We start from the raw sequence: 22,994 nt of genomic DNA, 5'->3' as shown, positions 1-22,994 counted from the left end.
GTAATTACTTGTACTAACTGAAAACTCAAAATGAAATGTTCTATTTAGATATTTACTTTTCACAGAATATCAACATCTACCTCTAAAAAACAGTAGTAACTAACAGTTTAAAACAACAGCTGTCGAAATATTGTTTTTAGTTTTTAACATATCACAAATAACTGTATTTGGAATTAAAACACATTTTAACCACTCGAAAACAATTGAACTGGATTTTCAATTAATTCAGTTTTAATTATAGGTTCATCTGTTTTATGAACACTCTCCATGTGTTTCTTAAGTATGGATGCAAAAACAAAACCCTTATTGCATGAAGGACATCGATGTTTGAAATTCCTTGTATGTTTTAAAATAACGTGCTTGGACAAAGCAGAGGAACGACAATAAGATGCCGTGCATAGTTTACAATGAAATAGTTTCTTTCCATCATGATTGTGCTGATGTAGAAGCAATTGATGCGCGGTGTAGAAACGTTTTTCGCAGTGCTTACATTTGTGTGGTTTGAAACCAGTGTGAGTGTGCTGGTGGTAACGGAAAACATTTATTCGACAGAATGATTTTCCACACTCATTGCAAAGATAAGGCTTTGGCTGTTTATGGACTGTTGACAGATGTTGAACCAAGGTCCCTCTGTACCGAAACTTTGCATCACATTTACCACACGAGTATGGTTTTTCACCCGTGTGCATGTAAGAGTGCAAGGTAAGAAGCTGTTTTGTCTTAAACCTCTTTTCACACTGATCACATGCAAACGGTCTTTCGTCGTTGTGGCTTAGTTTGTGCACTCTGCAATTACTGTACGTTTGGAATGCTAGTCCACAATGTTCACACACAAACGGTGAATCATTATTATGAACAGCTATAGCATGTTTCTTCATTAAATGTGGCATATTGAAATTGAGGTTGCAGGTAGGGCAGCTAACTGGGATTTCAGTAGCAGCTTTTTTTGTAGGCCTTCGGTCGAGTACAATATTGTGTTTTATAAAAATATTTCCACTGCAAGTTCCTCTCCGAATATGTCGTGCAAGACAGTGTTTATCCTTAAAGGTATACTTGCATTTTTTGCATTCAAGTTTGTGTGCATCAATGGAATGATAAATTTCCATGTGTCTTTGCCACCCACTTGCGCTGGTAAACTGTTGTTTACAATCAGTGCACTCATACAAGTTGGCGATATCTTCAGGCTCTGACTTGATTGCAACAATAATTTTCCCATCATTTTTATCAACATCTGATATATCATTTACACCATTTTGATCAACAATATTGTTAGTTCCATCTGTAAATGATTCGCTATCCATTTGAACAATAACTTGAAGCTTGTCATTTTTCAACCCAAGCTCACTGTAATTTAAATCTGAAATAAATAACAATACAAAAGTGCATAAACCTGCATTGACAACATGAAAATATAAATAACCTCTTACACACCTGATGTACTGGCACTAAACTCATCATCACTATGGGAAGAAATCATCTCATCCAAAAATTCATCTTCGGAAATTTCCGGCAACTTTGCACCCAACCTACAAAGAGAAGTTAATTGCTATTTATAATTAGAAGATTCAGATATATAATATATTCCACATAACCAAAAAGAAAATGACAAAAACAACTAATTTAATAACACAATAGATACAATACCACAATAATTCCATTCATATCCATGTTATTTTGTGTACCGATAAAATGTTAAATATAAAAGTTCTTAGGCATACTTACTCATCCACAAGCCATTTCCTTAGGAATAGCATTTCGTCCGAATGTAAGACATACGGATTAAACTGAAAGAGTTGAACAAAGTTTCTCAGCACCGTCATATCATTTGGTGAAACATCAAAAATATCTAACATCGGTTGTATCTGAATGAATGAATGTAAAACATTTATCCTCACGCTGAGACGCCGCAAGGCAACATCAATCGTTACAACACAGGTGTTCTGTTTCATACAACTTGTGCTCTGCACAATTTACCCCACAAATAACGTTGTAGGTTTTTTAGTATATGGCTGACAATTTGGACACCCTTCCTTACACAGCAAATTTCAATACATGTTTTTGCCCAAGGACATATTAAAATGGAAGCAGCCTTAAACCATATGCCTATCCTCTTGGCTAGAGGCAGACACGCAAACCACTGTGGTGGGCTACCATCTATATAAAGTAATATCTGTCTGCTTACTGTTCTATGTGGGAGTTCATCAGAGCCAAAACTGGCCGTGTCAGCCATACTTGAATCACTCTTTCCTGCAAAAAAAAGAAATAAGATAATCCGCTGATTAATAAAAGAGTAATAGAAGTACATACCAATAGTTTTTCTTTCCGAAACGATACTTCCAGTGCATCTTACTGTGATGTAAAAAAACAAGGCTTAGATTGTGCAAACATAAAAAGTTACGGGTAAAATGGATAGGATTCAATGAATATTTCCCTATAAAAAACATGGTCCATCTGTTTAGTTTATTATTGACTTCATTGCAACATTCTGTTATGTTATTCACTGCTGCAAAATCAATACATACAGCACAAAATATACGGTACCTCTAAATTGTCAGTGTGCGCAGTGTGCCGCAGTGTGCGCAGTGTGCCGCAGTGTGCCGCAGTGTGCCGCAGTGTATCACGACTGTACAGTTATCAACATACTACAGTGAGCCCAAACTAGTTTTCTGTTAACGTTTAGGTTACACTTCAGAAACACTGCGGCACACTGCACTGCGCACACTGCGGCACTGCGGACGCCCACTGCGGACACTGCGCACACTGCGGCACTGCGGACGCCCACTGCGGACACTGCGGCACACTGCGCACACTGCGGCACACTGCGGCACACTGCGGCACACTGCCGCACACTGCCGCACACTGCCGCACACTGCCGCACTGCGGACGCCCACTGCGGACACTGCGGCACACTGCGCACACTGCGCACACTGCGCACACTGCGGCACACTGCGGCACACTGCCGCACACTGACATTTTAGAGGGACCCCAAAATATAACATAGCAATACAGCATAGTTTACCAATGTGGTTTTTGAAACTTGTGCTACGTGTAATTATTTTTAAGCAGAATGGACAATGAAAATGACTTCGCAATGGATGGTTTGGTCGGCGTTGAACTTGATCGGAGCACGGGCGACGACATGGAAGACAAATCACTAAAATGAGAAAACAAGAATTTATTGATATTCTATGATGAAATAGTAATTTCAGTTATTTACATACTTAAATGTGAGCTTGAGCTAAACTAAAAAGATTAGTTACAACTTTACAAGGTACAACCAAATATGTACTTAACAGAAGTGCTCACCTGATTCTTCAACATAAGAAAAGTCAACAGAATGCTGTATATGAGCGTTTTGTATGTGCATTTGTAGCGGTGAATCACCGATATACCGATAGAAAGGACACAGCGGGCATCGTTTCTCACGGCACAATAGTGACTTGACTTCGTCGGGTGTTTTGTTGAAAAAAGATGTTATTTGTTCTTCACCTTCAAACTCTGCCATCATGGTACGTCGCGTAAATAACACGGAAAACGTCTAACGTATTTTTGTCTAACTGCTATGCTGTACAGAATAATGCAAACCACTAAAGTTCGAGTCATAGTAAAGTCGCAATTATGATTTGTTCAAATAGAAATTGATAACATTAAAGAAGTTGTAACTACCAGCAGTGTCAAGTCACAGATCTACTCACATTCTGCCGAATAAAACATCTACAATAGCAAAACATTTGTCGCTTTTACGCGACATTCACAGCTGCCCACATTTACGTTACAAACCCTTTCAAACATGGCTGCCATTTCCGTGCCTTGCGCTCACCCGCAATAACTGTCACGAAAAAAAAGATGGTGTGTTAAAATATAGTCTGTTCCTATTACAAGGCAAACTACAGTTGGAAACGCGGTTTAAAAATCTTTTTTTAATCAATCAACTTTTACTTAATGCATCGCTACCTGTTTTAATACTAATATTAGCCAACATGTCACTCAACTGCCATTGTCAAGCATATTTTGCGTAAGCGAAGACTTCTTTTTAAAATGGCGGGAGGTCAAAACAGATGACATCTGGGTAAAATGACAACTGAGCTTATTTTTGTTTGCTTTTATAACATAATTGTCTAGAACTTTGTACCAATTGAACTGTGTAGTTCGCATGCGACGTATAGGGCATATTTGATTGAAGTTTTACGTATTATATTTGTTGATTACTTTACTTTTTTAGTTCATATTTTTACTTTTTAGTATCTCTGCAGTTCACTAGTACAGTGCACGAAATCAGATCTTATTGCTGAAAAAAGTAAGCAAACATGATTATAGATTACGGAATTACACATCAAAAGTTATTGGCATTGCGGGATTGCATTTCGGTTTTTAAGAAGTTTCCACAAGCAGTTTTAGATGAAGAGCTTACGTTCCTAAGGGAATGGATTGTGATAGAGTGAGTTGTGTTGTTGTCAACCAGTCTATTATAGAAATGTTCAAATATAAATTATGTTGTACTAGTTTTATTGCTTTAAATCTATCAAACTAAAAGCATTAGCGTTTTTGTTTACAAACTTTTGGTTTTGTACCCCATCATTTGTCCCATGTGACCCAATTGATTAACAATAAAACAAATATGGGTAATCCTTTAGTTGGTAGCCACCTGAAATTTTGGTTTCAAAATGTTTCTTAGGTCTCACTGATACCCACTGTACAATTTTTTTTGAAAAAACCCGGGCGTTCGTGTTGAAAATCAGACGAATTATGGTGACGAAGCATGTTTTCGTGCATTTTTAAAGTTAATTTTCGACAAGAATGCTCGACTTTTTTGAAAAAAATTTTAGACAGCAGGTGTAAGTGAGGGCTATAGAACATTTGGAAACCAAAATTTCAGGTGGCCACCAGCTAAAGGATTACCAAGATGTATTAAATTAAGTGGGGTTTCTTAAAATGGCTACTAAATGTGCATGCTTCGCACGCTGATTTTTGATCATAGGACGCACGCACTTGAAAGATAACTGTCTTGCATACGCGAGATCTCGTCAGCAACTGTCATACTATGCAGAGCGGAGTCTAATTGCACCTGTTTTGCTGTTTTAGTCTGAAAATACTAAACATTTTTGTAATAAGTGTATAATGTTTAATATTATTAAATGTTTTCAGCATGAGAGGTGTGATTGATCCAGTGAAAATCCTTGGTGTTGATAATGAATTGGAATATGATTGTATTGGTAAGAATTTGATAAGTATATTTGTAGTAATATATAAATATATTTAATACAAGTTGTTACATCTATATAAATATATATATATATATATATACAGTGTTCTATTTTTTTTTCAATTTCCGCCGACTGCAAATTATGACGTCACGTATTTCCGCGAAAATTACGACTTACGTAAATACTGTGTGCATTCGTACGATGGTCGCTGACATAATCTCTAATCAGTGATTCAGCTAATCAGTTATAAAGTTGAACCGCACACGTAGTTTGTAATAGTATTATCATGCTATTTGTACACTACGCAAGACGTTTTTTATAAACGATATAAGAAAACGAACTGTATACACGAGAGCATAGACGTCGATTTTTTAATAATATTTGCTAAATTTTAGGTGATTTATTCACATGCTTGTTGCGTTCACATGCGTAAGAATTATTCATCGTAGACGAGACAATCCTTAGGATTAGCCAATGGCAGACGGGAAATGCAAATATTCAACCTGTTTTCAAGCACCTGCGTGCTAAAATCAAGGGGACAATCGCTAGTATGACACAAATAATCAACGTGTGAATTGCTATTATGTCGTAATCAATTGCCAGGTTAAACAATCGCTATTATGATGCAATGAATCCACGTGTAAATTCTTACTATTTCGTAACAAATATGCTGCTTGGCTGGAGAAAATATTGTAAATGAAATAATAAGCAGCGCTGCTTCCAAACAGATCTTTGTTGATTATACTAACTTTTTTCTATTTATCTCTTCAATTACAGTAGCAAAGATTTATAAATATTTTAAACGAGAAGGCAGGATATAGCGATAAAACAGCAGTTGTTAAAACACGCTTACAGTTAAAAACAGATTATTGCGGCCCACATTGTTTAGAATGCGATACACCGAAAAATCCTCGTCTGTTTAGCAGCAATATTGTTTGTTAATCTAAATTCTAATATAGTAATAGAGAGAGTAAACCAAACTCGCGTTAGCAGAAAATAGGCTTTCAAGAAATATACCCATCGATTGTTGGTGCTGGGGAAGGTCTAGTGGCAATTTCTAGTGGCAAATGTTTTCAGCCGTTGCTGTTTGAATTTAGCTAAAATATGCTTTAATGCAATGGTTCCCAAAATCTATTTCCATACCACTTTTTGGTTCATGCAGCGTTCTCGTACCACATACTAAACTAATAGGCTCGTGAATGTTTCAAAAAAAGTCGCCTGACGGCCCTGACCATTTACTCATTTATCGGCGGGAATTCGCTACACAAACTTTGCACTGCTTTTTTCATGGCTGCGTGTAAACTGTAAAATAAATGTAATTTGCCAATTCAACATGGTAACAGCTAACAGGTTGTAATAAACAACCTAAATATGTTTACTGCTGTATATTTACGATGTTTTTCCCAGCCAAGCAACTTGTTTGTTACGAAATAGTATGGATTCACACGGATTCATTGCATCATAAAAGCAAGTGTTTGACCTGGCAATTGATTACGACATAATAACAATTCACACGTTGATTATTTGCGTCATCATAGTGACTGTCTCCTTGATTATTTAGCCTGCAGTTGCTTAAAAACAGGTTGTATATTTGCCTTTTTACGTGTGCGCATTAAAGTATAGATAGTTTGTGAATACTTCGTACCCGCGTAAAGCAACCACTGCTTAAGGCCTGCAATGGTCGGGGTCTTATCTTAATTTTCTTTAAAACGTTTCATTTTTACTGTTACTTTACCGTTTTTAAGAGGCTATAGCCTATAAATTAATTTAACTTTTTGTAACTCTATTTACATGAGTGAATACCATAAGGAAAAACAGTATTACCACGTCCAGATGTAATTGGTTAGTGTCACAATACCGCTTGTTACGTTACATGCAGTCATTCAATACGCCGATAAACGGAATAAAAGAGTTATCTGCGTAACAATATTACTTGTGACGTAACAATATTTCGTATTTAGAAACATGTGGTATTTGTGGTTTGAGTTGAAACAGAATATGTATTATTATCCACAATTTCGCGTAACTTTCATTGCATCGCGGAACAACGTGCGTAAGAAAAAGAAATTAAAATATTTGTTTCGCATAAAATATTTTCGCATTCCTTACGCATTTCCGCCGACCGCCGCGGTCGCGGGAAAATTGTACACTGTATATATATATAACAATTTGTAAAGTTTTATAAAACTGCAAAACTGCAGATTGTGTAGCATTTTGTACATAACAGCGTTGGACTCAATTATTTAGTTTAAAGAATTAGGAATTATTAAAAAATATGTTTTTTTATTTGCAGAAATAAACATTAAGCCGGAAATGTCAGTCCCTTCACTACAGTTTGTGGGTGATAATGGATTTCACAGTAATTTAAATGATTTTATTGAGTTTGATGATGGTTTGGTGGAACAACTTGAATCAGATGAAGATGAAACACCTGAAGAAACTGGTGAGACAGATTTACAAATGTTTGATTAATATAGTGTGTGAAATAAAGGTAACAAAATTTAAACACATGTTCTTGCATGGAATTTTAGTAGATGGAAATTTGCTTCTTGGTAATGAATCAAATGATGGTGGTGAGGATGAGGGTTTGGAGGTTGAAGATGTCGTTGTTGCTGATTTGGAAAATAATGATGTAGTTGATTTATTTGAGAAAACAGAAATTAAGAAAGAGCCTTTGGATGCATCAAGTAGTTACATTTGTTCGATATGTGGAAGGTTGTACAGCAAGAAATTGTACCTGAAGAAACATATGAAGCGCCATGCTGAGGATCTCGCTTGTAAAATCTGTGGTAAAGAACTTCTGACTAAAGAAGGCATGAAAAGCCACATGCGTGGTCATCAGGGTATCAAGAATTACACTTGTGAGATCTGCGCCAAGTCCTTTGTGACAAAGAAAACACTCTCTGTCCATCAAAACCTGCATACAACCAACCGTCCAACTTGTAAAGTGTGTGGGCGTGAGTTTACTCAAGAGAGTTCACTGATGCGCCATGTTAGAAACATCCATGAGCACCAGAAGAAATATGCTTGTCAAGAATGCGATAAATCCTTTGGTCAGTCGGGTGAGCTAAAGTCTCATATGCGGATCCACAATGAAGCTACTTTATGTAAGGACTGTAACCAGAAGTTCCCTGATGTGAGGTCATTCCGTCGTCATCGCCGATTCGTCCACTTTGATTACCCGGTTAAAACAATCCCGTGTAAAATGTGTGACAAGAAGTTTTCTACTGAACGAACTTTACACAACCATCTCAAAATTATACACCAGAAAAATAACCGCTTTGTATGTGAAACTTGTGGCAAGAGCTTTGCGTACAAAGCTACATTGAAGTTGCATGCAGCAGTCCATGGAGAGGGAACAGATGAAGAGAAGAAAATTAAGCCAAAGAAATTCAAGTGTGAAACTTGTGGGAAAGAAATGTGGACTCATATCTCACTTCAGGATCATATCTCTGCTGTACATCATGGGAAGAAAAACTACAAGTGTGGCCAGTGTGGGAAAGAGTTTGCTTTCCGTGGAAGTCTAATGATTCATCGTGATGTTCATCTGAACATAAGGAAATATAAATGCAACATTTGTTCGCGATCATTCAAACGTGTTGGAACATTGCAAACACACAAGCGAACACACACTGGTGAGAAGCCATTCAAGTGTACCGAGTGCAAGTCTGCATTTGCACAGCAATCCACATTGAACAGTCACATGGTGTGCCAGCACACAAAAGAGTACCCACACATTTGCCTCATCTGTGGAAAAGGATTTATAAAACCAAATGAACTCACAAGACACATGGAAATCAAACATTGAACGTATGCTGATTACTTTTTACAGTTGTGTTATTTTTGCGTTACTTGTTAATGACTCTTACATTGTAGATTTAATACATTAGCATTGCAAGTCTGGATATGCCTTTTATGTGTATGATACCCTAATTAAACAAGTTGTATAATAGGATGACAAATAAAGTTTGCATTATTGTTATGTTAAAAATGAAACATTTTCTTAAATGGAGCTCAGTATACAAGGTTTAGACTTATATAGGAGTGCAAATTAATTAGGTTCGCATTATTACGGAAGAAATTAGCAATATCTGCGTGTAACAGCAAGGTTGGCTGGTTAATACTACTAAGCATTTGTCCTTTATCGTAATATTTACAGCCAGATATTTGTGAAGGATGCTTGCTGAATGGGTGGCGTGTTGACCATTGTGTATTCTATAGTTGAATAGAATAGGGGAAGATGGGACACCTTTTAACTATGGTTTCTCGTCCTACTTGATTGTAAACGAAGAACATTCAACGAAATATAAAATTATATATCTTCACGACTCCCCTAGATCGTTGTTATAATTGTTTGAAACACGATCAGGATATTTAGATATTATGTGCTAAATGTGTCCCACCATCGCCATGGTCCCACTCTACTATACAAAGCGAGTTCGCCCGTTTAAACCGTTAATGAAACCTTACCGGTGATGCTAGCAATCATACCGCATTGAGTGGTCAAAATGGTGTAAGCTGTAAAAACGTAATACGGTTGCGGATGGACAGTCCCCTCGGGGGAAATCACTTTGCGTATTTTGCAGGCCGTAACAACTTGCACGTTGCTGTTACGTGTTACTGCATCTTAAACAATACACACTATACGACACTATCACGTTACGAATTTTTCGCAAGTGTAAATTACGCCACGTAATTTACACACCACGTAAGGTTGTGCAATGTCGCACTATCTTTGATGTTTGATCCGACGCGCAGATGCTCGTTGACTTGAACGTAAACAATCTAGCGGGGTTATAACGGATCAATTTGTGACTGCTGAGACAAAGTGACGTGTTCGAGTACCGAGTCAAACCCACTTCATTTGGTTCAGACGCGGTTGTAATCTGCAAAGATGAATATTGGTGTTTTGCTGTTGCAGCTTATAGTGCAGATTGTCTCGAGCCAAACTGAGGTTAGTTATATAACCAGGCCGGAGATTTCCATGCAGTTTCAGGCAACCAGTCTTCCTCGAGTACAAGGTGAGGCACAAGTTTAGCCTTAGATGTCTTCCCATGTTTTGGCAAAATTGTTGAATTTGTTTCTGTACACAGCACCAAGTTCAGTAAATATCGGCAAAACTGTCGTGCGAGAATACTTGAGCGCTGGATATTCAAGATTCGTGGAAGGGTGTGACGCAACATGGAGGGTGCCATGCAATAACACAGCAATTACAAGGTGGTGTGAATCTATTGTTTTGTAAATAAGCTGCTCTAGCAGAATATTTTTTGTATGAAGGCCTAATTCGGCAAAAGCGCAAGCATTTACGTTATAGTAGGGTTGGGGAAGATGGGACACCTTTTCATTTTGTTTTCTCGTCCCATTTAATGGTAAACAAAAAAACATTTAAAGAAATATAATACCGTATTCTTAGGGACTCCACTGACCGCTGTTACTTGTTTAAAACGCGATCAGGATATATGGATAATATGTGTTAAAAGTGTCCCGTCTTTCCCTACCTTACTGTATATGTATTAAACCAGGAATTATGCTTAGTCTATATAAGAATATCATATACACCCCCACTCTTTATTTAAAAACTTTATTTAATTTTTTGCTCCACAGTTGTAAACTGCTATACAAACAAAATAACATGCACAAGTGCCAAGAATAGCGCTATAATGTACATGTACCTTTATTTCGTTGTGAAACGTGTTAAATTCAAACTAAACTAAATTTCTTGCAGCGATGTATGTTCTCGTTGGAAGTGCTGTTGGGATCCGACACACCCTGTACCGTGTGCGCATAACAAATACTTTTGTAAGCATCAATTTCCATTTAAGCTAACAATTTTCGATTCAAGTTATAGCACTTGCACAAACTAAATTTGATTTAAAACGCAGTAATAAAGCTGGCCAATTCAGAACCAGAATACAAATCATGTGGGGTTCCTCAGACTTCTCTGACAACCGGGAACAATGCAATTGGTAAGTCAACTTAAGCTGCATAAACATAAAGATGGGCAACAAAATATTTATAGTAGGTTGGGGGAAGATGGGACACCTTTAACACATTATATCCAAATAGCCGGATCGTGTTTTAAACAATTAACAACTGTCTAAGGAAGCCGTGAAGATACGGTTTTATAATTCATTGAATGTTCTTTGTTTCCTACCAAATGGAAAGAGAAAACTAAACGAAAATGTGTCCCATCTTCCCCCATCCTACTATAACATCTTTGTTTACTTTTCAGCGAATCCGCCACTTGTACCATTTATACTGTCCATACTGAAAGGACGAATCGTTGGTAAGTACTTTAATCATCACTATATACATTACCGATTAATTACTTTTCCGTTTACATACAAGATTTACCGTGTTAAATCGAACTGTACACGCCTTACAGGTGGAACGGCGGCTGCAGACGGTGATTGGCCGTGGGCGGCTTACATATTCGAGGTCGCTAACGGAATAATTAATGGCGGTATCTGCGGTGGAGCCTTGATCAATGATCAGTGGGTTATAACCTCCGCTCATTGCATCGGAACGTAAGTTAATACTTGGTTTATATAAGTGGTAACAACCTTTGCTACACTATTATAGCTGTCAAAACACTGCAAAATAATCTTCTTTTGCCCAGAGCGTGCTGGGTTGTACTCATTATGATCCACATGTTTATTATTAATATACTTGTTTGGTCTCCCACCGTAAAAAATTACCCCGTGTTTAATTTAACATAAAACTATCCTGACGTTCACGGTGGGTTATGCACGCAATAATAACAACTCTGTACACCCCCTTCTACAGGAATAATCCGTTGTTGTACGGAGTAGTGCTTGGGGAACACAAGGTGAGCGTGCTTACAGGACACGAAGTCGTCTCGTCCGTAGATCGAATTATTTCCCATCCTTCATTTGACCGAAATTCCTTGGATTATGACATCGCTCTAATGAAGGTTATATGCCACATCACTTTGATATTTATTTTATAAAATAAAGTTTTTACTGAAAGTTTTGTCCCTATGTTAAAACAATTTAATTTATGTTTGGGCTCTTCTTTAACAGTTAACACTGAAGATCACCTTCACGAAATACATCCGCCCTATATGTTTGGTCACTGCAGCAACAAGAACTGATGATACCATCCCTCCTTCGTTTGCGGGGGCTGTTTGTGTCACTGTTGGTTGGGGATTTACTTGTAAGTAACCAATACCTTGTTTAGCTCAATTTTTGCTTTGTTGAAATTATTTTTTGCTTGAAGTTTGAGTATTCATGTGTTGCTGGAAAAGACAGCACACGATATAAATGACTTTACTTCTTTCTCAGCTTCACCACAAGGCAAAAGAAGCGACCAACTTATGCAGATTAATCTTTCCATTACCCCTCGCATTCTGTGTCGTTCCATCGTGCAATCCAATGGGGCGGCATATAGCAACCGATTTATATTTCCATCCGACCCGCAGTTTTGCGCGGGTGGAATGCTGGGTGAAGACACATGCAACGTGAGCAAGTTTCTGCACTAAGTATAAAAAATCATTTAACACACCACTATGCGAAGTAAAATAACGAACACACATCTTCGAGGCACCAACTTTATACATTCTTCATCCAGTAGTATTTTTTTATTCTTTGTGGGTGTGGTCATTGTCAAGGACCTGGGATTTAGGCCAGATTTGGTCCATTACCCCAACACCCAAAAAGCTCATTTAAGTCTTTCGTGCGACTGGTGCGAGACGTCGCATCACACTCAGACGCGTATTATTGGCACAATTATTGTTTTATCCTCGTGTGCTTACGATTTACCACACTTTTCAACTTAGTGCATGATTTGTTTTTAATATAGCTTACAATTTGGACAACCCATTAGTGACCGCTGGGTTGGAGCAATGTCGGTTAAGTGTCTTGCCCAAAGAGCATCGAACCGCGGACACTTTGGTTTTGATGCATGCGTCTAAACCACTGAGCCACGGCGCCGCACCTGGATCCACCAGTAGCCAGTCGAGTTTGATATCGTCTGAATATATACTCTGCATTCATGTATCTAAAAACTTGCTTTAATTTTTAAAATAATCGGTGTTTCAACTAAAACTGCTTTTCTCTTTTGATAGGGCGACAGCGGTGGACCATTAATGTGCATGCATGCTGATGGAAAGTATTATCTTCATGGGATAACTTCATACGGAACTACAGTGTGTGGCCAGTTAAATAAACCTGGAATTTACACAAAGGTAAGGAAAGCGAACCTAACATTTAAAAAATTATAAAACCGTATTCTCACGATTCTAAAAGAGCGGCGTTAATTGTTTAACACTCGGTCAGGATAATATCTGCTAAAGGTGTTTCATCTCCCCCCCCCCCATTCTACTATATACCATGCAACTTAATGTTGGTAACATGTAGATGAAAACATCTAGAAAAAATGGTGATTTAAAAAAATTAAAGATCTTTTGATATATGTGAGGGTCTGTCCAAATGTTTTAAGGGTTAAACACCAGCCACAACTACGCAATAATTGAACAATATGTGATGATCTTCTTGTGGGTATATTTTTTTAAGAACTAACAACCTATTTTTTCTATTTCTTTCAGATCGCAACTCTCAGTTCTTGGATAGCTGCAAATGCGATATAAACCCAATATCTGTGAACGAACTACTAATATGTTGTGGAGGTCATGGGAGAATGCGTGTATGTTTGGAGTATTTTCTTGTACTGCGGCAGTTTCTTCTGTTTTCTTGTGTCTTTGTAATATTGATTTTGCCTACGCTGCTCAATGCAAATATCCCAATCATTTTAATAGTTTTCCTCATTGCTTTTTGCGTTGCAATAAATTTATTAGACATGAATGTGTTCAAGACCGTTAGGAAAATACATCGATCAACTATGTCGACTTATAGCCAAGATTTCCACGACCAACTACGTGAACGAGTAAAGTATTCGGCTCAATCATTTATTTCTTCGTTTTACTAAAAGCTCTCTTGTTATATCCACGGGCAGCCGACTAACAGTAAAATACTGCTGGTTGTTCCGAACTCGTTTACGCGATTCTTCATAGTGTAGTTTCAGTTCCTCCATTGCCAGATCCTCCAGCTGTGTGCGGAAATACAGGTACAAAGATTTAAAATAAACTAGGTGAGTTAAATCAATGGAATTTTGTTTCTGGCCCTTGTTGATTTGAAAAAGAAGAGTTTTTTTATAAAATAAATGCGTTCTATAATTCGATTCGTTTTTCTTGCAGAATAAACAGTGTTTTCTTAATTTAACTTAATTAACCTACCAATATTGTTCAACCATCTATATTCTATACCGATGTAACACATAGTAGATAACATAAAACTTACCTGGATAACAGAGAGGGGTTTCTTACTCGTCTGCTCAGCCCTTTCTTTGCTTAACTGTTCATTTTCTACAATCTCCATGAATCTGGGAGGAGACATGGGAGTAGTTGGTGAAGATGGAGATTGAGGATGTTTCATCGGAGGTGGGGAAGATGGAAGCTGCTGCCAGGGTCCACTGCAACAATTGTGAAATACTTACAAGACAGTTTTTGTATAAGTCATATCAATATCCTTAATTAAATAAATCAAAGATTTTATTCTGTCTCTTCGTTCACAGTACTGTCATTTAAATTTATTTTTGTGTGTGTTGACACCCAGTTTCTCTGTGTAATGCTACAAGTGCTATTGATCAATCTACTACAATATTTGGCTCAGCCATATAAATTACAACTAATATCATGGAGATGGTTGAACCTGGTTATGTTCGATGTTATTGGTTTGGTTGGACTTGATATGGGAGATGACAACTTTGGTGAAGTCGCATGTTCAGATGGAGCATTCCAGAAATTTTCAGAAGAATCTGGTACGCTGAAAGTAAGATTAGATGAAAAACGAATCAAAACTTGTATAAAAAGTGTCTTTTTGAATACAGATATTTTATTTAATTACCCAAATTTTGTATATTAATTATGCTAAGAAAGAAATAAACCAACCGTGCAGCAACACCCCATGCATTTGGAACCTTAGAAGGTGATTGTGACAATTCCTTCTTCTCTTCCGCTTCTTTTTCTTTGATACGCTTTCTCTCCTTTTGAGAGAGCTTTTTAGGTCGATTTAAATGAACAGTTGAGGCAGAGGTGCCGGATTTAATGTTTGAAGGATCTCCATTTACTGTGTTGTTAGATAATGAAGGCCATGTACCAACTGTACCTCCCAGTTGAGGGAAATGGTTTCCGTAGTGAATGTTTTTTGCTGGTGGAGATATCACTGGTGTTGGTTTGTGACCATTTATCAAATTATTAGCAGGTTGAATTTGGTGAGAATGTGGTGAAATAGATATAGATGGAGTTTTAGGACTTTCTGATGTTGGGACTTCATTTGGTGAATGTTGCGATTCAGGTGATGTTTCTTTATGTGATGCTGAGAATTTTTTCTTTTGATCATCCTTTAATTTTTCTAAAGATGGTTGATCTTGATTTAGGGCAATTCTCTCCAATATTTCATCTTCCTCATCTTTTGGTTTTCTGTTCAAAAGATCAGACAGCATGATCCCAGGAGCTTTTTTGTTCTTTCCTTTCCGGGAAGAATGTGCTTCACTGGTCCTCCTCTTCCTTAGAGAAGAGGTTGGAAGATCAGAAGAATGTCTATCAACTGAGAAGTCAACCTCAGTAATGTCATCAGATAAATCTTCCTCAGGAATATGACTCACATCCGGACCCTCCATGCTTGGAGGAGAGGATCTTCTGTAAACATCCGGAATTTGCGACCTAAATTAAAAATCAGTTACACATGTGAACAAAATTTCCAGAATCATAGAAATATTCAAATAAAAGTTTTTGAATTTAAAATCTTGTTATTTCTAAGCCGTAGGGAATATTATATTAAAACTTACGACAAAACACGTTCAAATTCAAGCAGCAAAATCTGCAATAAAATGAAAAGAAAGGTTCACACTAGGAAACCTGTAGTAAACTTCCATCCTGTCTAGAAACTCTTCATCAGCATAATGGAAAGCTGGGGTATGTAGCAATGCAGGGAGATGGTGGCACGCAAACTGTAGACATGATTCGTAAAGTTGGTTGCTGTTAAATGCAGAAGCAACTTCTGCCACCATACAAACATTCTTCAATGTAAGCAAGGGTGCAATCTGTAATGAAATATTGATTCCTATAAAATACATTTTTTACTGTTCGAGTTTATAGGTTCAAGGCTCATGGCTGCTATCATTGTGGGTTAATGGCCAAGAGACATAATGGCAATTGCTCAAACCTAGTGGCCACTTATAAGTTGTCTGAATTGACAGCCATACAATATATAAAAAAAAAAAATTACCCACAAAGTTACATACGTGGTAACTCGTAAGCTGGCACAGGGTGTATAAAACAGAACACTCATGGTATAAAAACAGTTTGTTTTTTGCCACTTGAGGATAAAGCAATTGTTACATTCTTTTCGTTTTAAAGCTGATAAACTACTTGCATAATTCATTGCATAAAACCAAGTTTGATGCCAACAAAGAAGACAATACCATGTTATTGTGGTAAAACACTTTCACTTTTTGCTAATCTTTTAAACATTATGTAGCAATAGCAATCATGTAATATTTTATATTATGCATCTGATGCATATTTTTCCAAAACAAAGCAACACTGAATGATGTATTTGCACTTCAGCAGTTTATGTAAGTACATTATTATAGTTTTGTGCAGTACATGGTTTACTGACTTGCACTTCAGCAATTTGCTTCAATCTTCCCATGAGTAGAAGATCAGAAGCAGCGAGGATTTCACACAAACTATCCACGGATGTTGCTCCTCTGATGGAGGACGAGGAATCCATGTACGCAAAGTCGAGGATGTATTTGAAGACATCTCCGGGAACAGGAACCTGTATATGAAATCATGTGGTTTAGATTTAGAAACTGTGTATCAAGTCAGGTTTTCTCCTAATTACTAAACTGCCAGAATAGCTTTATTACACCGAAAATCATGTTTTGTTGCTAATATTTTATTACCTTTATTACCTAGGTGTTTTGTTATGTATCTCACACATAAATCTGGTTTAGTATTTGAAATGAAGTTACTTCACCTTTAGTTGTGCACAAAGCCTGCTTTCGTAAAGTGATGTTTCGATCCAAGGTGAAGACAGCATCCCATGGAAGAAAGGAATCCTGGATGCGAGGATGCATTTGTGAGCTTGGAAACAGATTCCATCATCAGACTCAATCTCACAGTCAGTGAGCTGAGGAAGAGAGGATGGAGCAAAATGAGGTTTCTTTCCCGACTTCCGACTGAAGATCACTCCATCACGGATGCTATGGAGACTGAAGACCTCATTGCTGAGATCACGTATTCCGAAAAGATTGCTTAGAATTTTCAGCATTGTGAAGCATTCTACTTTAACTTGGTTGGATTTTGTCGGAATTTCCATTGCAGAGGTTGCGTTATCTGACCAGAATATTTTTACCCGACCGCTGTCTGGGTATTTGTCGTCTACCTTAGAGCCAGGTTGCAGCATCTCACATGATCCTGTGTAGATGATGCTGAGGAGATTCATAAAGATTTTTGGGTGGATTCCTTCCAGGATGAGTTTATCTTTTTCCGAGTCAAGAGAGGCTTCATCACTGGAGGGGATGCGGGAAAGGATGAGTTTAGAGAGAAGCAGAGATCTACTCGCGAGGATAAATTTATGAGTTGGAAACAAAACATCAGGTTTTCCATCCCTGCGAACATGGATGACAATATCATGAAGAAGATCAGATGCATCGGAACTCTCTAAGAGCATCCTCATCTCTTCAGTGATGTCCGCAGCATCAACAACAGGAATCTAACACAGATAAACCACATTATTAAATATCATTATCCATAAAGTTTTGCATTTACCCATAATCAAATTAGAAGAATATTTAGGTAGTTTTAAAAATAAAGTTTAAATATTTTAAATTGCACCAATTTTTGTGAATTTGAAAAACATGTATGAAACACATAAACGTGTAGATACCTGTGTGAGGAAGTTGCTTGGCTTTGATTGCAGTAATGAGTAGTTTCTACCCTTAGGACCCAAGACAGCTGTATGACATCGAAAAGCGCACAGAACTTGCTCCAGCTGGAACTTTTGTATTGCATCCGATGACATTAAATCCAAGCTGGTCAGGTATTCCTGTTTATTATCGGTCAAAAAAACAGATTTGTGATTATGAATTATGAATTAGTTATTCATTTATTGACCAAAACATTGTGTTTTCAGATTTTTAATACAACAGTTCCTGAAGTATTGGTTGAATTTCAAAAATTAAACACTAGCCATTAAACATACATAAAGGTAAATAAAAAGGTCTTTAAATAAAAATGTTTTTAGTAGGATTTTATATTTAGGTTATAAAGTTAAAAAATAGAAGTAAGTAAATTGTATCTTTACCTGTTTATGCAAAGCCGATCCTCTTCTAGCAGGTTTACCAGCGATCCAGGCTTGAAACTTGGCCATGTAAGCTGTTCCATCAGCTGATACAAGCAATGCAGCCACACCGTTGCAACTTAGGCTTACGTCACTAATCCAACGTAACTGTTATGAATAAAAAATGATGTACAATAAGGAACATAGAGATCTATAGGACGCTAATAATTTTTGACTTAAAAGTTGATGAATTTTCCTGTTCAGGTCCTTCTTAACTTGTTAGTAAACACCTACTGGTAAAAAATTACTCTTATTGGTAAAAACAAAATGTAAGCATGTTTTTGCACCCAAATTAGCAAACTAATTACATCTAGTTCGATATATGTTGTTTTCTTTTGGGTAAATATTAAAGAAAAACCTGTTTTTGATCAAACTGACATCGGTCAAGAGATGAATGACCGCTGTTCCATGAGAGGAGATCTCCGGATTTCTTAAGCAACAAAACCTTTACATCCTTTTTCTCGGAATCTAAATTTTCTTCTTTTTTCTTCCGGAAAAATGCCTCATTCTGCATCTGCATAGTATGCGTTAGAAGAAGTTTAATTTTTTTAACTTAAAACAAGTAAAAGCAATTTGTTTTTTATATCCTTAAAATAATGAGGTTGTTTGTCTTGTTACAGAAACTAATGATAGGATAAATCTAGTGATCTTTTATTAAAAAATAATATCATAAGACTGCTCTTGTGTTCTGAGCAGTTTGTAGCATTTAACTGGGTGTAAAGAAAAGGAGAGTTCGTCTTAAACAAAACTTTACAGAATCAATAAAGCAGCCGTGACAGTATTGGAACTTGTAACAATGTTTATGTTTATATATTCAACGTTATACCTGTGATATAACGGTGCGATCTAATATTCCACCACCAACTTGCAACTTGATAATATCCATTTGTTTCGTCACAATCTTCCGACAAATGTAATTATAAAGCAAGAACACAACACCCTTCAATAAAAATGTTAAACAGATTTCAAGATAAGAAAACAAACTGATTCGATCTCACATGAGCAGTGGAAACAACAGTTGCAGCATCACAAGCATGAACGTAAGTAATTTTGTCTCCTTCTCTGTGAACACTTGATACTTGCCGAGGTTGAACAATGAATGGTTGGCCCTTTCCATGACCTAAAAAGCATTTCAATAAAAACACTTACAAAAACAATATACCAGCAGTATATAGCAGTTAATCACTACATTACAATATAAAGTGAATAAATGTAAAAACAAAAAGCTTTCTCATTATGTGGCGGGAAAGTCAGGCTTTAAAGTTACCACATATGTAACTATATAGGTGATTGTTATTTTTTTCTGTAAGGATCACAATTTAGACAACTCAGTAGTAACCACTGGGTTTAAGCAATTGTGCCAACCACCCTGCTACAGCACTAGGGCAATAAAAGAAAGAGAAGCAGAATTTCTCACCAAGTTGTCCAGCATTGGTGCCAAACGTGTATAGAGCACTTTGGCTCGTCCATACTACCGTGTGGCATGATCCTGCACAACAACCAACAATAATATGATCCCGGAGACCCGATACTCGCTGAGGAAGCAAGCTCTTCTGAGGAGGAGGGTTGATACCTAGTGTTCTATGGTCATTGAGGCCGCATGTCAGGAGCTAAAAAATTAAAAAGTTCTTTATATGCAACTGTTATGACAAACAAATTTACAAAGTTACAAGTACAATGTTAAAAAAGTGTTATAACTTTGTGATTAAGAAAGAGTAACTGAAGATGCAACTGTGGGTTTATATTGTGGTTAGTTACCACTTACTTGGCCATCGGCAGTGACAAATACAGAATGATCAACTGCTGCAGATGCTGATGTGATGACACTACCTTCTGCATCCACAAGTTGTGGATCAATAAAGACATCCTCTGCCCCATTTCCAAGTCTTCCTCCTCTTCCATTTCCACATGAGTAAGCAACACCATCTCGAGTTACAAAAATGGAGTGGAATTTGCACATAACAACCTAAAAATATGGAACATAACTGTTGTATGGGAGCTTGGATAAGGAATCTTTGAAGTATGTGAATAAGCAATCTACAAACCATTAATCCTGATATTGGCATTAGATTTTGTAGTAAATAGCAATTAGATCTTGGATGGTTTGCAAATGCTTAGGACAAGGTTCGATCTATATGTATCTCATACCTAACTTAATTAATTACCTCTGGATTTGAAATCAATTAGATCTTGGTGTAAAAGAGAACTAAATAAATAACCGGAATTTTACTATCGAGGCATAAATTTAAACCCCACATAATGACTAAAAAATGCCAAAATGCTCAATAGTTTAATACACTCAGTGACTCAGATATATCAAGCACACTTAACATAAGTGTTGAACTTAAGTGAAGCAGCAACTTGACAAAAGTAGCGCATTGCGCATATATACCTGTTTAATGTAGATATTTCGCTTTGAGAAGAACTTCACCATTTCTGGCATTTTTTTACTTTTTTGGACTGCCTGAGCCAGAGTCATGTTTTCATTTACACCCCAAGTGTAAAGCTCACTGACATCCGAGTTCTTTAAATCAGTAATGCTAAAAAGTAAATTCTATTCAGTATATATCTGTGTTAAAGATAGTTTTGACACACTGTTTTTTTTAATGATTTAAATGATATATTATACATATATATTATAATTCCGTTTCTCCTTTAATTTTTTGCATTAAACGAACCAAAAATTAATTTTAAACTGAAACAAAATGCAAAACATCCATTTAAGAGCGTCACATCACAACTCACTTTTGAACTGAAATATCGGAGTTTCTTTTAAAGCTAATCTTGTTATTCCAAGGTGATATATCAGCTATTATCATATCCAGTGAGTTGCAACCAGCTTTGTCCTTTAACCACATGTTCGCTCCATTCTAAATTATACAGAATATGGTTTCTAATACTGTATTTAATAATATACAGTTACAATTTTCAGATTTATTTCAATGCAATTAAGCCATTTAACATGGATGTGGTAAAAACTATTATCGTAAAAACCAACTTTACATCTAAAACTCAATTTAACTAGTAAAAAATTGGCCAAGCAAATGTACAGATACTAAAACAAGAATAACCCCGAAGACCATGTTACAGAAGGAATAAGAAGTTTCTGCAAGCTATAGTTGCAACTTGCAATAACAACAGGCCATCAAAAAAACTTAATGAGTTACCTTTAACAGTTCCATAGCAGAAGCTATTCTTCCATAATACAATGCGCGATGCAAGGCACTCCAGTTTGATTCAACATCTACTGAATCAATTGTAACATTTCCACTACATTTGTTTGAAGATAGCAACTTGCAAATCCAACGAACAATGTCAGATTTACCACTTGAAGCAGCAACATGCAAAGTGGTACGGCCACTGCTATCATATCTTGCCACAGCATTGAAGCAATGCAATCGAATGTATTCTGTGTAAAAAAAACAGTTGATGTATTATGCTGTTCTGATCTATGCACTACAGTAGGTATCACTAACCCAGGTAGATAAGGGGGTCCCTTTAATTAGTGCATGTCCCCTATGTCTACTTTGTCCGCTATGTCCATAATATTCACTATATTATGTCCACAATATTCACTACATAGTGGACATAGTAGACTGAATATTGTGAACTTAGCGATCATGCACTAATTAAAGGGACCATAAACAAGGTGACTTTATGCAAGGCCTATGCAATAAAGCTAACATTTGTAGGAAACATTAAGAGGGGAGATACATTGTCTTACCTTTTACCTGGTGCAGAGTTGCCTTCGTAATAACATGGTTCAGGTCGTCGACGCACTTTCCGAAGTTACATTTAACTGTACACACTTCGTCCATCATTAAGTTACAACTAACCAAGTTCTCTTCTCATTCTTATCACACCGTAACCCAAACCCAATCCAACACTTCTGTGATGATCTCTGATTGTTTTCGAAGTTACAGAAGAAACGCAGCGCGCATGGCGAATTCCCACTCAACGTGTTTGACATTTCGTGTAAACACCGTTTGCGCTGTGGAAATAGCGGCATCGACCATTCTTGCCACGTGACATTTACGTCATCGAAAGATTCGGCACCTCAGTTATAATGCGTTTGAGCTTTACATTATAGTTAGTGAGCATATTATTGAATATAATAAAAAAGAAAATATAACAAAAATGTTTAACACATGCGCCGACCGGTATAAACGCAGGGATTATCTATATTAGTATAAACATGTTTATGCATCTCGGGTATTACCAATCTAACCAATGAATGGCTTCGCATGTGTCGTACCAAAACCCAATTGTGCCCCCTCTAGGTCAAAGAACATAGGTATTTGCTCCAGGTTGGACTATCGGTATCATCCCAATTCTCATACACGAGGCAAACTTCGGATGCGAA

At 36.9% G+C, this 22,994-nt stretch overlaps 4 protein-coding genes across 7 annotated transcripts; 2 read left to right on the top strand and 2 right to left on the bottom strand.

The window, feature by feature from the left end:
* Window positions 1–17: 17 nt before the first annotated feature.
* On the bottom strand, window positions 18–3,889 carry LOC149740034 (uncharacterized). Of its 2 annotated transcripts, XM_089871387.1 has the most exons (8): window positions 3,667–3,889; window positions 3,307–3,518; window positions 3,020–3,154; window positions 2,308–2,349; window positions 2,183–2,247; window positions 1,723–1,862; window positions 1,432–1,526; window positions 18–1,357 (listed from the first exon to the last, which is right to left on the bottom strand). In XM_089871387.1, exons 2-8 carry the CDS (start codon window positions 3,506–3,508, stop codon window positions 186–188), a joined length of 1,851 nt encoding a protein of 616 aa, XP_089727513.1. In that variant the 5' UTR covers window positions 3,509–3,518; window positions 3,667–3,889; the 3' UTR covers window positions 18–185. The 2 variants fall into 2 exon arrangements, with proteins under 2 accessions (XP_089727513.1, XP_089727512.1); XM_089871386.1 differs by lacking the exon at window positions 3,667–3,889 and having other exon boundaries at window positions 3,307–3,660.
* Window positions 3,890–4,137: 248 nt separating this feature from the next.
* On the top strand, window positions 4,138–9,107 carry LOC149740033 (uncharacterized). Of its 2 annotated transcripts, none has more exons than XM_089871395.1 (4): window positions 4,138–4,438; window positions 5,146–5,213; window positions 7,498–7,647; window positions 7,739–9,107. In XM_089871395.1, the coding sequence occupies exons 1-4, from the start codon at window positions 4,308–4,310 to the stop codon at window positions 9,010–9,012; spliced, it is 1,623 nt and encodes a 540-aa protein (XP_089727521.1). In that variant the 5' UTR covers window positions 4,138–4,307; the 3' UTR covers window positions 9,013–9,107. The 2 variants fall into 2 exon arrangements, with proteins under 2 accessions (XP_089727521.1, XP_089727520.1); XM_089871394.1 differs by having other exon boundaries at window positions 4,156–4,438; window positions 7,736–9,107.
* An 832-nt stretch (window positions 9,108–9,939) lies between these two features.
* Window positions 9,940–14,026, top strand: LOC149740032 (chymotrypsinogen B-like). Of its 2 annotated transcripts, XM_089871419.1 has the most exons (11): window positions 9,945–10,225; window positions 10,298–10,421; window positions 10,930–11,003; window positions 11,087–11,170; window positions 11,437–11,490; window positions 11,590–11,731; window positions 11,991–12,138; window positions 12,248–12,380; window positions 12,509–12,684; window positions 13,291–13,410; window positions 13,771–14,026. In XM_089871419.1, exons 1-11 carry the CDS (start codon window positions 10,099–10,101, stop codon window positions 13,810–13,812), a joined length of 1,224 nt encoding a protein of 407 aa, XP_089727545.1. In that variant the 5' UTR covers window positions 9,945–10,098; the 3' UTR covers window positions 13,813–14,026. The 2 variants fall into 2 exon arrangements, with proteins under 2 accessions (XP_089727546.1, XP_089727545.1); XM_089871420.1 differs by lacking the exon at window positions 11,437–11,490 and having other exon boundaries at window positions 9,940–10,225.
* LOC149740031 (inhibitor of Bruton tyrosine kinase-like) lies at window positions 13,955–22,606 on the bottom strand. Its single transcript, XM_089871354.1, has 18 exons — window positions 22,356–22,606; window positions 21,799–22,040; window positions 21,377–21,501; window positions 21,024–21,171; window positions 20,397–20,597; window positions 20,049–20,241; window positions 19,630–19,751; window positions 19,458–19,571; window positions 18,990–19,145; window positions 18,596–18,739; window positions 18,179–18,337; window positions 17,267–18,004; window positions 16,904–17,065; window positions 16,141–16,325; window positions 15,172–15,945; window positions 14,933–15,046; window positions 14,522–14,693; window positions 13,955–14,270 (listed from the first exon to the last, which is right to left on the bottom strand). Exons 1-18 carry the CDS (start codon window positions 22,450–22,452, stop codon window positions 14,127–14,129), a joined length of 3,990 nt encoding a protein of 1,329 aa, XP_089727480.1. The 5' UTR covers window positions 22,453–22,606; the 3' UTR covers window positions 13,955–14,126.
* Between the last annotated feature and the right edge of the window lie 388 nt (window positions 22,607–22,994).

Source organism: Ciona robusta, chromosome 2 (assembly GCF_009617815.1).
Source record: "Ciona robusta chromosome 2, ASM961781v2".
Taxonomy (NCBI): domain Eukaryota; kingdom Metazoa; phylum Chordata; class Ascidiacea; order Phlebobranchia; family Cionidae; genus Ciona; species Ciona robusta.
The sequence above is the reverse complement of the archived record's forward strand: the minus strand, read 5'-3'. Positions and strand labels throughout refer to the sequence as shown.

Coding starts and splice junctions, on each gene's coding strand:
- LOC149740034 (XM_089871387.1), bottom strand. CDS start 3,508: ATGATGGCAGAGTTTGAAGGTGAAGAACAAATAACATCTTTTTTCAAC. Junction 3,155..3,306: donor TTCTTATGTTGAAGAATCAG/GTGAGCACTTCT, acceptor TTCTCATTTTAG/TGATTTGTCTTCCATGTCGT. Junction 1,527..1,722: donor AGGAAATGGCTTGTGGATGA/GTAAGTATGCCT, acceptor TTCTCTTTGTAG/GTTGGGTGCAAAGTTGCCGG.
- LOC149740031 (XM_089871354.1), bottom strand. CDS start 22,452: ATGATGGACGAAGTGTGTACAGTTAAATGTAACTTCGGAAAGTGCGTC. Junction 21,502..21,798: donor CTGCTATGGAACTGTTAAAG/GTAACTCATTAA, acceptor TGTATAATTTAG/AATGGAGCGAACATGTGGTT. Junction 14,694..14,932: donor ATAACATCGAACATAACCAG/GTTCAACCATCT, acceptor CAATTGTTGCAG/TGGACCCTGGCAGCAGCTTC.
- LOC149740033 (XM_089871394.1), top strand. CDS start 4,308: ATGATTATAGATTACGGAATTACACATCAAAAGTTATTGGCATTGCGG. Junction 5,214..7,497: donor ATTGGAATATGATTGTATTG/GTAAGAATTTGA, acceptor TTTTATTTGCAG/AAATAAACATTAAGCCGGAA. Junction 7,648..7,735: donor TGAAACACCTGAAGAAACTG/GTGAGACAGATT, acceptor ATGGAATTTTAG/TAGATGGAAATTTGCTTCTT.
- LOC149740032 (XM_089871419.1), top strand. CDS start 10,099: ATGAATATTGGTGTTTTGCTGTTGCAGCTTATAGTGCAGATTGTCTCG. Junction 10,226..10,297: donor CAGTCTTCCTCGAGTACAAG/GTGAGGCACAAG, acceptor TTCTGTACACAG/CACCAAGTTCAGTAAATATC. Junction 11,491..11,589: donor ACTGAAAGGACGAATCGTTG/GTAAGTACTTTA, acceptor CACGCCTTACAG/GTGGAACGGCGGCTGCAGAC.